The sequence below is a fragment of the Martes martes genome, assembly GCF_963455335.1.
Source record: "Martes martes genome assembly, chromosome: 10".
Classification (NCBI taxonomy): Eukaryota; Metazoa; Chordata; class Mammalia; order Carnivora; family Mustelidae; genus Martes; species Martes martes.
In genome coordinates this window covers 424,183-438,420 of record NC_137898.1, presented here as the reverse complement: position 1 = coordinate 438,420, position 14,238 = coordinate 424,183, and the positions used below count along the sequence as shown (strand labels likewise).

At 64.9% G+C, this 14,238-nt stretch overlaps 2 protein-coding genes across 2 annotated transcripts; both read right to left on the bottom strand.

The window, feature by feature from the left end:
* Positions 1-743: 743 nt before the first annotated feature.
* Positions 744-5,946, bottom strand: PNPLA2 (patatin like domain 2, triacylglycerol lipase). Its single transcript, XM_080814944.1, has 9 exons — positions 5,637-5,946; positions 3,606-3,838; positions 3,449-3,514; positions 2,849-3,058; positions 2,490-2,550; positions 2,221-2,385; positions 1,923-2,055; positions 1,597-1,719; positions 744-1,506 (listed from the first exon to the last, which is right to left on the bottom strand). The coding sequence occupies exons 1-9, from the start codon at positions 5,821-5,823 to the stop codon at positions 1,236-1,238; spliced, it is 1,449 nt and encodes a 482-aa protein (XP_080671070.1). The 5' UTR covers positions 5,824-5,946; the 3' UTR covers positions 744-1,235.
* A 4,125-nt stretch (positions 5,947-10,071) lies between these two features.
* On the bottom strand, positions 10,072-12,265 carry RPLP2 (ribosomal protein lateral stalk subunit P2). The gene is made up of 5 exons (XM_080817776.1): positions 11,860-12,265; positions 11,534-11,657; positions 11,067-11,115; positions 10,279-10,377; positions 10,072-10,195 (listed from the first exon to the last, which is right to left on the bottom strand). The coding sequence occupies exons 2-5, from the start codon at positions 11,654-11,656 to the stop codon at positions 10,119-10,121; spliced, it is 348 nt and encodes a 115-aa protein (XP_080673902.1). The 5' UTR covers position 11,657; positions 11,860-12,265; the 3' UTR covers positions 10,072-10,118.
* Positions 12,266-14,238: the final 1,973 nt, after the last annotated feature.

Here is a 14,238-nt window from a genome sequence, read left to right as displayed (position 1 = left end):
GACAGCGAGTCAGTCACTGGGCTCTGCTCGAGCCCCTCAGTCATGGGCCCTTTTGGTCCCCCGAAAGAGCTGGATCCTCTCAGACTGTCCCAAGCACAGGACGCTTTCAGGAAGCTATGTCTCCCACGGAACAAGGTCCAGCCTCCTCAGTGTGTGGGGGGGTGTCAGACCTCACCTTGCCTGACATTCCATACCCCTCCTATGTATTGGCAGGAGACCGTGCACCCTGTTTGGTGGGGAGTGGGCAGGGGACCAAGGTGTGTTACCTGGCCAGTGAGCTCTGCCAGGGCGAGGGGGAGGCCCAGGGCCTTCCGCCAAATGCAGAAGTGGAGCGGGTCCCCTGTCTCCTAGGTCCCCGGTGCTCAGCTCTGGAACCCCGCCCTCCATAGCCTTCCAACCCTGAGATCAACCTCACCCCCCACCTGCGTCACCATGGAGTGGAGATGCGGACGCCACCTTTTGTAAACATTTCTTGGTTTTTATTTAGCAAGGGTCTTGGTCCCGGCATTTCTGCTGGCCCTTGGAAAGCTGTGCCCAAGGGCCAGGCAGCAGACCTCAGGACGAAGTGGGGCAAAGGTATAGGCCCTGGCCAGAGAAGTGGGCCAGAAGCCAAGAGGTACACAGGGGCCTTTAGGGGAAGGCCTCAGGCCTGGCTGGCAGAACCAGACGCCGAGCCCCAGCAGAGCGGGGCCCCGGAAGGCCGGATCTGGAGAAGAGACGACGGCCGGGGAGTCACACACAAGTGAAGGAGGCAGGGCTGGGCCGTGGCCTTTATTACATCCGCTTTGTGAAAATAAATAATTCTTCACACACGTTCTTCGGCAAAACAGGACAAATGAGGAGGCCGTAGCAGGTACAAAGTTCTCAGGAGTAATACTGCACTGACTGGCGGGGGCACCTGCGGGTGCGGCCCCGCCCTCCTCCCCACTTCTGGGGCGGGGCCTGAGGGGGAGACTAAGGCACAGGTGAGGGGAGGGGTGCTCTGGACCCACGCCCACTCAGCGCAGCACGGGAGTGGTTGGCGGAGGGGCTGACAGCAAGTCCCCTTCTAGCAGCTGTGAGGGGCCCCATCTCCTTACTCCTGCAGGGGTAGTAGAGAGAGGCCCGGGAGTGGGGGGGAACTCAGCCCGCCCCAGGGCCCCACCTCACAGGGCAGGGAAGCTGGGGGAGCCCCCGCCCTCCGCGCCCTCCGCACCGGGACCCCAGGGGGCTGGGGAAGGCCGGCGCAAGGGCATTCAGCACGGGGGCAAGGTGGGTGGGCGCTGTGGGGGCGTGGGGGCGTGGCTGGCGGGAGCACGCATGCGCAGGGCATCCGGCGGGAAGGCCACGTTGGTGCAGAAAAGGCCCAGGAGCAGCTGGCGCTGGCACTCCTCCCACTTTGCCAGCGCGTCCCCCAGCGACAGGCTGTTGCGCATCCAGCTGGGCAGCGCCTCACTGTAGGTGGCGCAGGACAGCGGCACGGAGGGCAGCGACCGGGCGCGGCGCAGGTCCACCTGCTCCGACAGGCTGCAGGGGGGAGGGATGGAGGGCAGGAGCCGTGAGTGGAGGCCGCTGAGCTTTGGGCCCCAGGTAGACCCAGCAGGGAGCAGGGCTCACCTGGCGGGCAGGTGGCTTCCCAGCTTCCTCTTGGCGCGCATCACCAGGTACTGGCAGAGGCTGCCCGTCTGCTCCTTCATCCACCGGATGTCCTCGGGGACGTCGGGGAGCCACTCCAGCAGGCTGGGCGGGACGGGAGGCGTGGCCTCAGGGTCTGTGGCTCGGCCCTCACCCCCATGCCCATTCTGCCCCGCCTGTGCCCCAGCTTCTGGAGACCTTGACATGCCATCTCTGCGGCCTCCCCCAGCCACTGGCCTTTACTCCAGGGCGCCTACCACTCATGGATGACCCCCGTGCTCTTAGCCCCAAACCCCCACTCCCCTCACCGGATGGTGAAGGACACCGCACTCTCCAGCGGCAGTGTGTAGGGCACCATCATGGCTGTGGCCAAACGCACAGGCAACATGTTGGAGAAGGTGGTCAGCAGGTCCTTGGGCTCTATGCAGGCCTCCAGCAGGGCTGGGGGTGGGACACAGGAGGGAAGCTGACCGCAGGCTGGGGAGGCCTGGACCCCTCTGCTCCACAGCTTCCCCCCACCCAGAAGCCCCCTGCCCCGCCCCACCTCCACACACCTTCATCCCCCCAAGCCAGGGGACACCATCCCCCCTCACTGCCTCCACACACCTTCATTGAGCCGCGAAGGCAGATGGTCCAGGATGTGATCCTCCCGGGACGGCTGTAAGTGGCCGTCCCCTGGGGCCACCTGGGCGTCCTCCACATCCTCATCCTTGAGGGGAGGGTTGTGTGCAGGGGGCAGCGCCAGCAGGGGGTTGGGCCGGTTCAGGAGGCCTGGGTGGGGCCCCCCAGACAGGTGATCAGCCCCACAGGCCAGACAACAGTGCGGAGCCACCATCCCAGCCCAACCACAGCCCCCGCTGGGGGCCCCAACGCACCGTTGCGCCTCAGGAAACGCAGGCCATCCCTGTAGCCCTGCTTGCACATCTCTCGCAGCACCTGAGGCAGCAGGGTGGTCAGTCAGAGCAGGCGGCTGCCCTGTCCGGCCCCCTGGTGGCCCTGGCACTCCTCCCCTCTACCGAGCGAACTCGGATCCAGGCCAGGGGACAGGCCGAGCAGCCACAGCTCTCGACCGAAGAAGCCGCCGGCCCCGGGAGACGCCATCTGGCACCTCGCTCCCAGACGCTGGGTGAGGAGAGGCCCTGCACACCCGGCCTCCTGGGCGCAGGCCTCACCCTGGGCTAGGGCAGACTCCCCCCAGGCTAGGTTGGTCTCACGGTGGGTGCCGCAGACTCACCCCGGGCTCCGGTGGGAACAAGGCCTTGGACAGGCGGTACAAATTACGCAGGTTGAACTGGATGCTGGTGTTGGTGACCCGGAGCTCGTGGATGTTGGTGGAGCTGTCCTGCGGGCAGATGTCACTCTCCCCCGAAAAGGGGGACACGGTGATGGTGTTCTTGAGCTCATAGAGCGGCAGGTTGTCTGAGATGCCGCCATCAACATAGCGCTGCCACCGGGACACATGGTCACACGGGGTGGTGCCTGAAGCCCGAGATAGCTAGCCCACTGGGCCACCCGGGGCCCCACCCAGTGGCTACTTCCTTTGTGCCTTTCACCCACTGGGCGCTGGGCATTGGCCATAGGCCTGCCCGGCCTCTGGGCAGATGGCTAGAGCATGGGGGGTGGGGCAGAGACAGCCACCGGAAGTATGTCTCCCTGAGCCCTGCCTGCTGTTGGGCAACTCGGGGAAGTGAGGCAACAGGCCATGGAAGGAGAAAAGGGCTGGGGGAGGGGGGCACGGCTGGCCCCCATGGCCTTCCTCTTCCCCACCGCCTTGTCCCACTGCTCACACAGTGGCCAACTCTTGTCACCCAGGAAATGTACCAGGGATACTTACTACACCCTGGAGGGAGGGAGGGATGAGGCCACAGTACACAGGGATGAAGGTGCTGCAGACATTGGCCTGTGGGGCAGGGACAGAGGGACAGGGAGGGGTGGTGAGCAGAGGCCTGGAGTTCATAGTGCACCCCCAATGCGGCCCCAGCAGGGCCCACCTGGATGAGCTCGTCCTTGGAGCTGAACTGGGATATAATGACGTTCTCGCCATCAGAGACACGGGTCAGGGAGATGCCCAGGCGCCCACTGGCACGCTCGTGGCTGTCAGCAGGCAGGGTCTTCACCAGGCAACCACGGATAGTCTTTACGAGGTTGAAGGAAGGGTGCAGTGGACCCAGGAACCGCTTCCGGGCTTCCTTAGACACCTCGATGATGTTGGCACCTGCCTCGCCTGGGTCAGCAGGGCCAAGGGTCAGGCGCCAGCCCTCCTGGCTTAGCACACCCCCCATGGGTCCATGCCCGGAGTCCCACAGCACGCAGACTCATGGCATCTCCATTTACCCTGGAGAATTCCCAGTGTCCAGCACGGGGCCCGGACCACAACTGGGACTTTTGCTACCTGCCCCTGGAGAGACAGAGGCAGGCCACCACCCAGGGAGGGCTGAAAGCTGCAGCCAAGGCCTGCCCTCTGCCCGGTATTTCCCAACTTCTTGGCCTGATCCATGAGTCACTCACTAGGCCTGGCCTGGCATAGTCCCCAGCCTGGGAAGGGGGGAAAGCAGAGGTTCAACCCTGACCAGCCTCAGCCTTCACCCACTTGGCCAGATCCAGATCCAGGCCTGAGGGCATGAGGCTGGAAAGAGTGGGGTCCCACCACCCCTGAGAAAGCCCGATTGGGACCCACTGCGGCTCCCACCAAGACTCTTTTTGGAAGCCCCTGGCGCTGGCCTCACACCAGGGCAGAGCAGGGGCCCAGGAGTGGTCACAGAATTGCCGGGCCTTGGGGAGGAGCTGCAGGTTACACTGTCCTAGTCAGAAGTTGGGCCAGAACCTCCCATGCTGTGGGGACTGCAGCTCCCCAAGACCACTCATGAGAAACAGGCTTCTCGGGCGTGGGAGGAAGAGGTGCTGTGGGAGCCAGGTGTGTCCTGAGGCCAGTGTGGATGTACAAGAGAACCCCTGGCCTGAAGGCTTCTGAGGGAGGGAGAGGCAGGGCCATGGAGGTGAACCCGCAGCTGCCAAGGATGGAGAGCTGTGCTCCTGCCACCCCACCTCCCCCAGGGCAAAGGTCATGGGAAGGAGGCAGGGGTGAGCCCTGGTCAGGCTCCTGCTGGGCAGGGCATTTGAGAACCTGATGACCCTCTGTCACCTTGGCTGCCCTAGTAGGCTGGGGGCTGGGCATCATTCCCAGGACTCCCTGAGTACTCCGTGTGCCGTAAACAGAAGCAGCGAGCGCCTGCCGGAAGTGTGTGTGAGCGGAGGAGCCCATCCCAGTACGCACAGACCTCTGCAGTCCCGCCCACGGGGCTGGAGAGCTCAGAAGCACCTCCCACCCCAGGGAGTGGGCAGAAAAAACGTTGACCGCAGCTGAGGACCCAGGGCCACAGTGGGTGGTGTGCAAGGAGGGAGAGGAGTGGGGAGGGCCTGCCATGCCGGGCCTGAGCCCTAGGACTTCTCTTCCAGATCGCCTGGGAGGCACCAGGCCACAGTACCCAAACGCTCTTAAGGGGCCACCGATATACAGGGCCCCGGGGACATGGCAGCCTGGAACAGCCCAGCCCCAGGACACGGTGACCGCTGGCATCCAGTCCACTGCCGGGCTCCGGGGTGGTGAGGCCCCTCCCCCGGCTCTCACGGCCTCGCCCACGAGTTACTTTCTCTTCCCGGTGAAATACCCCTGCGGCACCTGCCGGCCCCTCCAGCCTTTGCGCCCGGAGCCTCGGTCCCGGAGGCGCGCACGGTCGCACCCCAATCCCTGGACGCCTCCGAGCCAAACAAACCAGGCCCCGCCCCCGGGCCCGCTCCCGGGATCGGACCTTCGGCGGGGGTCCTGGGCGCGGGCAGAGACCCCTCCTCACCGCACCGCGGCCGGCCAGCTTCCCCAGCGGAGGGACGGGGGATGCGGGGAGCCGCTCTCCGCTCTCGAAGAGCATCCGCCCGGCCTCCGCTCGCCCCGGCCGGGGCCCCCCCGTCCGGCCTCCGCTCGCCCCGGCGGGACCCCCGCCGGCCCCCCGCCCGGCCCCGCTCACCCAGGCAGGCTCCGGTGACCAGCGCCGTGGCCGTGAGCGCCCCGGCCGAGGCGCCGTAGATGTGCGTGGCGTTGGCCACCAGGAAGGGCGCGTGCTCGCGGAGGCAGGAGGCCACGCCGATGTGGTAGACGCCCAGGAAGCCGCAGCCCGCGAACGAGATGTTCCACGTCGCCTCCTTGGGGAACATCGCTGCGGCCCGCCGGGCTCCGGGGCTCGCCGCGCCCCGCGCGCTCCCGCTCGCTCTGGGGTCCGGGCCGGCCCCGCGACCGCTCCCGCTCTAGGTCCCCGCCGGCCGAGGCGGAGACGCTGCGCCGGGCGGCGGCGCCGCGGGGCTTTTAGCGGGGGCGGGCGGGGGCGGGGCCGGCGCGCGCGGCCCAATCGGAGCGCGCGGGGAACGGCCGCGCCCCCCGGGGGCCCTGGAGCCCCGCCCCCGGCCCCGAGACCCAGTGCCCGGCCTCCGGGGGCAGCGCGAGGGGACCCACGGGGGCCTGGGGGTGTGGGGAGGGGCGAGCTCGGGCCTGGGACGCCTGGAGTCTGGGGGCGCGAGGGCCTCGTACCAGTCTGGATACTTGCGGGGGGAGGGCCACCGGTGTCCGGGCGGCCGCCGCCCCCTTCCTCTGGGGTCTGCCTACAACAGCCACGTGGGACACTGAGGACCCCAGGGCCGGGACCCCCAGGACCGACGGACCCATCCACAGACTGACCCATAAATATCTGGGGGCGGATGCAAACCACACACAACTTTCAGAGCTAACACCAGTGCCCTAGAGCCCAACCTGGCCTCAAGCCCCGGCCGCCTGACGCCGCCGCCCCTTCGCAGATGGGAACTAATCTGGGTTTACTTCATCCGGGGTGTGGGGCTACTTGGGTACGACCCCGGCCCCGCCCCGCCCCCGCTCAGTACCCCAGCAGGTGGAGCACTCCAGTGACGTCACCCTCCCGCCCCTTTTCCGCATTTTTCTCTCTGACTGTAGGGCAGGCCTCGGCTGGCTTGCTTCCAGGAGCCGGCCCGAGCCTCACCCCACCTCCCAAACAAGCGGCTGGTCTGTGCTGGGGTGGTGGGATGCCCCCGTGTCCCCAGGAACACCCCTCCCCAGGCAGGAGCTTGGCTGAAGACCCAGCCGGTGCCAGGGCTGTGGAGATCTGGGCTGCGGCTTGGGATCGCCCCCTACACAGGCCCAGTCTGAGAACCCAGAGCAGGGCTTCTTGCACCGGACAGGGCCATCTGGGTCATGCTGTCCATCCCTCAGCCACCCGTACTTGGCACCGACAGTGTGCCTGGCAGAGGGACCCACACAGGAGAGAGCAGCCGAGCAAGGTCAGTCCAGATGGAGCCCCAACTGGGGGGTGGAGGTGGGGAGACATTGTTTACGGAAGCTCAGAATGAAGGCTGAGAGGGGATGGAGTGTGCGGGCAGTTAACCCAGGAGGGACACAGGGCTGCCTAGGCTGTGCCATGCAGAGGTGCTGGCGGGGAGGGGAGCCAGACCTGGGTACTGGGAGAGAGGAAAGCAGGGGGTATCTAAGTAAATTTGACCTAGACATGAGTGCTCTTTAGTTTCGAGAGTACAGATCTGTTGCCACTTTGGTTAGGTTCATTCTTAGGTATCTTACGGGTTTTGGTGTAATTGTAAGTGGGAATGGTTCCTTAGTCTCTCTTTCTTCTGTCTGGTTGTTAGTGTATAGAAATGCAACTGATGTTTATAGCAGCAACGTCCACGACAACCAACCTCCAGAAAGAGCCCCAATGTCCATCGACAGATGAGTGGATAAAGAGGATGTGGATACATACAACGGACCGTTATGCAGACGTCAGAAAATGAAATCTTGACATTTACAGCGACGTGGACGGAACTAGAGGGTGTTATGCTGAGCCAAATAACTCAGTCAGAGAAAGACAGTGATCATATGACGTCACTCATATGTGGAATTTCAGAAATGAAACAAAGGAGCACAGGGGAAGGGAGGAAGAATGAAACAAGGCGAAATCAGAGAAGGAGACGAGCCACAAGAGAATCTTAACTCTAGGAAACACCGAGGGCTGCTGGAGGGGAGGAGGATGGGGGGATGATGGGGTAACTGGGAAATTAAGGAGGAGCACTGGGTGTTGTACACAACTGACGAATCATCGACCTCTACCTTTGAAACTAACGATACACTATATGTTAATTAACTGAATTTTACTTTTTAAACATATTTTATTTATTTGAGACAGACAACATGAGAGAGAGAGCACCAGTGGTGGGGAGGGCCAGAGGTAGAGGGAGAAGCAGACTTCTTGCTGAGCAGAGAGCCAGATGCAGGGCTCCATTCCAGGACCCTGGGATCATGACCCGAGCCAAAGGCAGAGGCTTCACCGACTGAGCCCCCCAGTCGCCCTTAATTAATTGGACTGAATTCAAATAAAAATTTAAAAACAAAACCAAAAATAATTGTATCCTCAAAAAACCCTAAAATTTAAAAAACAACTAGAAAGATAAATAAATTTGACCTAGACAAACTTGACCTTCTGTTGTACATGGGGATCCCATCCCCCAAGCGCTCTGGATGGATGCAGAGTGCAGAGTATGACCCACACCAGGATGATCACGGCCCCTACTGACTGAGCCCCTGGGGCTGCTGCCAGCAGCCACACGGGGGCAGGTGTGACGCGGCGGGAATGAAGGTGGCTCTCCAGGTTGCCCTGGAAGTCCAGGGGTTCACCAGGGTGGCCACCAAGAGGGGAGCTGGGCGGTGCAGGCCGAGCCAGGGACTTAAGAAGGTCCTCCCTGACCTGCTCCAAGAAGCCAGGGTCCAGGCCCTTCTTGGTCCTTAGGGACTGGAGCCTTGAAGGGTGGCGCTGCCCCAGTGCAGGGAGACCTCTGCCCCTATTTCCACACCAGGGTTGAGCTGTTTTGGGTACACAGCCCTCCCTCCAGGCTCCTGGGAGCGTCTGCTCTGGAGCAGGAACGCAACGGCACTTCCAGGAACCCTGGCTGGGGGTGGGAGGTGGGCCTCGCCTCCTCCCAGCCAGCGTGGACAAGAAGCCCTGGTGTTTGCTGCGGAATCATTCTGGCGGGCGCTATGCTCCCCTTCCCATGGCGTCTTCTGACCACACAGGGCCCTTCACTTCAAGGTCTGCCCATGGACTCAAGTCCCTCTCCTCCGGGGAGCCCTCTAGCTGAACCTGGAGCCCTATCCCCTCGCCACCTGTGTCCTTGGGCATCCACATCCCCCACACCCCCACTCAACATTAGTGTCTTGCAGCACATGCTGCTGAGAACCTGGCAATGACGCTCACTTCTCCCTCTGGGCCCATGTCCCACCCACCAGAGGGTCTTGGGGCTTCTTTCCCACATCCTGTGCACACTCCTACACCGCAAGCCCCCTTCCCCAGGTTTTGGCTCCCTACCCAAGGGGGATCCTCCACCCCCCAGCTATCCCTTGTTACACTCGCTCTGTGCTCTCCCCCTGCAGAACAGCTCACCAGCCGCAGGTCCTTCCTCAGAGCTGAGGCACACACCCCATGCTGGCCCAAAGGCTCCACCGTGGGAAGCAGTGTCTCCTGAGTGGGATGGCGTTGCTGGGCAGAGGACCCAAGGCCCAGGATGGTGGCCGGATGGGCAGCGGGAGGAACTCTGCCTCCCATTCTGGCCAGAGCTTGGCAGCAGAGGCCCTGGCAGGCCCGCCCCGTAAGGACTTCACGGCCATGTGGCCCAACATCACTCTCTACAAGCCACTTCCACATCTGCCCCGGCCACCAGATGGCTGGGTTACTCAGAGGACCTATGGGACTGAGCTGCTCAAAGATTAAAGCAGAGCTTGAACCTGAACCGGACCCACCCCTGCAGGGAAACCTCAGCATCCCGCGGGCACCACCACCACTCTTCTCTCCTCTCGCGCAGCTGAAGAATGCTGCCACCAGTCCCAGGGGAACCGCTGGCCTCCACCAGCCAGAGCCACCTTGGGGCAGTGGAGACCACCCAAGGCTGTTTTTTAAGTTTTCTTTTTTTTTTTTTTTTAAAGATTTTCTTTATCTTTTTGGCAGAGATCACAAGTAGGCAGAGAGGTGGGGTGGGGGGGAGCAAGCTCCCCGCTGAGCAGAGAGCCCGAGGTGGGGCTCAATCCCAGGACCCTGAGACCATGACCTGAGCCGAAGGCAGTGGCTTAACCCACTGAGCCACCAGGCGCCCCTTTTAAGTTTTCTAGTATGTCCCCCTGAAAGCTTCACTCTGGGAAGGCCCTGGCTGTGCTCAGTAGCCAGGACTGTGCCCAAGAAGGCTCACGTCCCCTCCCAGGTACCCATTTCCACATGAGCTTCTCCTCCCAGGAACTCCACCTCAGCAGAAGCTCTGGTTTCTCCTGCAACGAAGGCCCAGCCACCCACCATGGGGACCGCACACCTGCCCTGCACCAAAGCCACACTCTTACAAAACACTCACAAACCACTCCAAGGATACATAAAAAGGGTTTTATTTGCCAGTGGATGGGGGTGAACAGGAACCTAATCGAACAAGCCGAATCCCATGTCGTCATCGGACTCCTCCGACTCCTCCTTCTTCTCGTCTTTCTTTTCCTCGGCTGTGGACAGGAAGGGGGCAGTGAGCAAGGCCCGCAGCGCAAACTGGAATCCCAGCGGAGACCCGACCCCACCGTCCACTCACCTGCGGCAGGGGCGGCGCCAGCGGCAGGAGCGGCAGATCCTGGGGCGGCAGAGACAGCGCCGGCGCCCCCAGCAGGAACACTGGCCAGCTTGCCGATCCCTGCGGAAACCAGAGAAGGTGAGAGCAGAGCAGGCGCTCCGCCTGAAGGTTGCTCGCAGACAGGCCGTCGAATGCGTGGCGGCCCATCACCAAGCGCCGGAGTCACCGGCTCCTCTGCTCTCCCACCTGCGCCGGATACACACGCCGGGGCCCCGTGGTGTTCCGTGTGTGGAAACTCGGCGTCCGGCTTCCGTGAATCCCTCCCCCAAAGCTGAGCCACAGCACCGCACCACGGTTTCAACCGGGCAGGGACGGAGTCTGCGGGCCGGGTCCAGGTCCTCCTCAGGGACCTCGGACAGGGCTTCCGGCCGAGCCGGCTCTGCCTCTACGAGCCCACAGGGACGCAGTCGTCCCAACGGTACAGCTTCCACACACTTCCCATCGGCCCAGCCCTGCCTCCAGAAAACCATGTGCCCAGCACAGGGGGGCAGGGCCCGTGGTCACCCCCGGCAGCAGCCCCAGTCTGTGCTCCAAGCCCTTCCCGGAGAGCACACGGTGCCCCCCGCCCCCGAGCTGCGCCGCCGCCAGGGCTGTCCAGAAGCGCCCCCGGCGCAAGCCCACGGAGCGGGCCGTCTCTGGCGGGGCTTCTGGAGTACTCTGGTCCACAAGCGAAACCCGGCAGGCCACAGGCTGGCCCGCGGGCATGAGGATGGACCCTGACAACGAAAGCCGGCCGCAGGCGACCTCACCCTGGGCGATGACGTCTTCGATGTTTTTCCCGTTCAGCTCACTGATGACCTAGAATGACCACAACCGGCCGTTACCGGAGACTCGCGTCCACGCCTCCTGCCTTCGCTGCGCCTTCTCCAGCGGGGGCAGGGCCGGCCGCGGGAGCGCGCCGCGAGAAGACGCCCCAGAGCCTGCAGGCCCGCCCTGTCCGGCGCGGAGACACCCGCACGCGGCCTCTCCGAAGACGCGCTGCAAGGGGGAGCCGGGCACTCCCGCGACTCCCCGAGACAGGGCAGCGGAGCGACTCGGCTTAACGCCCCCTCACGGAGTGAAGTCCCCAAGGGCGGCGCCCTCGCTCGCCCCGAAGCAGGCCGGACCCCGCCTCGGGACCCCGCCTCGGGACCCCGCGCGCACGCGGGCGCCTCCGGCTGCGCTTCCCCCGGGGCAGGCCCGCGGCGGGGACGCCGGGGCCGAGCGGCGCGGCTACCTTGTTGAGCCGGTCGTCATCCGCCTCGATGCCCACGCTGTCCAGGATCTTCTTGATGTCCTTGGCGCTGGGGGAGGCGTTGCCTCCGAGGGCGGCCAGCAGGTAGGAGGCGACGTAGCGCATCCTGACGCGGAAGGAGAACACAGGCGGCCTTACCCCGAGGCCTCCCGCCCCGGCCCCGGCCCCGGCCCCGGCCCCGGCCGCGCGCTCCGGCCGCCGCCTTCCGCCAAGCCCCGGCCGGCGCCCCCCCGCCTGCCTCCCGCGGCCCCCCCAGCCCCCCAGCGCCCCACAGGCCGGCCCGCGCCCCGGCCCCGCCGCCTACTGACTCGGCGGGGAGAAGCCTCACGCGTGCGACCTCGGCGGCGTCAGGGACGGAAAGGAAGGCGCCGGCGTGGGGGGCGGGGGTAAGCCAGTACCCAGAAGCCCCCGGGACACGCGCGCCGCGTCGAGCGGGCGCCTCCGAGTGACGTCACGCGGCGCCCAGGCCGCGGAGACTGGAGCCTTCGAGCCGCGAGGGCCGGCTGCCTCCGCCCGCGAACTCCAAGCCCCAGGATGCACCGCTGCCGGAAGTGCGGGCGCGCCGCCTGTGCGGGGGCACGTGGCCGGCCTTCCCGGCTGCCTGCGGCCGGGCATCCGCGTGGACGGTGCGCGGCCGTGAGGTGCGGAGCGGAGCGGCCTGGGCCCGACGGCTGCTCCCCTGCGGGGTCGCGTGGGCTCCGAACTGACCTCCGCGCACGCGCGGACGCCGCGTGTGCCACACGTTCTTGCTCGGTGCCCGGGAGCCCGCGGCAGGCCCGGCCCTGCCACCCCGCAGCACGGGTTCCAGAGCGAGGACACCCGAAAGGGGACAAACCGGCCGACCCGGGCGGACCGACGCCCGGAGGGAAGATGTGGGGCGAGCACCCGGCCGAAGGGTGGGACGCCGAGGCCCCGCGGCGGCTGCAGATGGCGGCCCGTGGGGGGCCGTCACGAGCAGGGAGGCTGCGGGGGGAGCGCACCGAGCACCGGGGTGCTGGTGCAGACCACCCCCTTCCTGGGGGTGTCGCCGCCGTCATCGCCTCCATTTTATGGTGGACGCGGCGCGGAGAGGTTCTGCTCAAGGCCTCCCACGTGGGGTAGAGTGGAAACCCTCCTGGCAGGGGTGGGGTGCTGCTGCCGCATGCAGGGAGGGGTCGTGTGCTCGGGGTGCTGTAATGCGGGAGGCTGAGCGTCCTGCGTGCGGGTCAGCCCGCCGGGTGCTTTCCCCGACGCAGCCGTCACCCGCCTCCACCTCCAGACCGCTTTCCCTCGTCCCAAGGTGCATTGCACCCCTGCTGAAGAACTCCCTATGCCCCCCTGCAGCCCCCGGCACCCACCAGTTTAATTTTTGACTCAAGGGACGTTGACTCCTCTGGTGGCCTCGCGTGGAAGCAAGTACAGTAGTGATCCCTTGGGATCTGACTTAATTCAGCACCGCGCTCCCAAGGTCGCTTCAAGGGGTGGCGTGTATCCGAATTTCCTTCCCTTTTAAAGCCGAGTGATGTTCTTGTGATTGTTTTTCTTTTTAAGTCTTCTGGCAAACAGGTGGGGCGCCTGGGTGGCTCCGTCGGGGAAGCGTCTGCCTTCGGCCGGGGTCAGGATCCCGGTTCCTGGGATCGAGTCCTGCATCAGGCTCCTTGCGCGGCGGAGAGACTTCTCCCTCGGCCTCTGCCTGCTGCTCCCCCCGGGTTGTGCTGTCTCTCTCTCTCTCTGACGGATAAATAAATAAAATCTTTTTTTTTTGTTTTTTTTTTGTTTTTAAGTCTCCTGGCAGCAATTTAGAAACTGAATGTGTGACAGGAGCTGGGGAAAACGGAGGGCTGGCAGAACTGCCCATCCTGGGAGGGCTGGTGGCAGTGGGGGGAGCCGGAGGAGAAGAGGGTGCCGGTGATTCATTTGGGGCAGAGGGCCTGAGCACAGGTGGGACAGGCTCCCTTGAGAGACGTAGTTTGAGGTTCCTGGCCTTGGCCCTTTCCAGTTCTGTGATCTCCGGCAAACTCTGACCTGTCAGAGCCTCCTCCTCCCGCCCTGTGAGATGCAGACAAAGATGGCAGGACTCAACGCGCGCGGAAGCCCACTGCAGGGGCGCTTGGGCCGAAGTGATTGTCAGGAAAGCAGGATCACAGGAGCTGGGACCGGGTCTCCCGACAAGGCCCAGGAAGGCTTCCTGGAGAAGGAGGCCCTTGAGGCCGGCTGGGGAATGGCACAGTTAGTGCCGTTCCGCCCCTAAAGCCGTCCTCCGCCCGGAGATCGCACCAGCTCCCTTTAACCTGGGGCCGGAACTCTCAGCTCCGGAGAAGGGCGGGCCCGAGGGCCGGGAATCTCTGAAAGGGCGGGTTTCGCTGCGCGCGGCGCGGCCCTTCCCGGCGGGAGAGAGAGGCCGGGCCCACACGACCCACAGGAAGCCGAGCGCGGCGGGGCTGGCGGGTGGCGGGTGGGGTCCGCGGCCGCGTCTCCAGGGCTGCGGGCAGGCCGAGGGCAGGCGGGCGGGGACGGACTCTGAGCCCTTTCGCCTGCGGTCCCAGCCAGGAGCAAGGGGCGTCCTGACCCGGCGGGACCCCGAGTCCCGGTCCTCTCGGGAACGCGCCGACGGAAACCCGGCGCTGGGCGCGCACCGGGGACGGCGCCCAGCGTCGAGCGCAAGGTATGCGCAGAGCGCGAGCGGGCGGTGGGGACTGCGGGCTTGC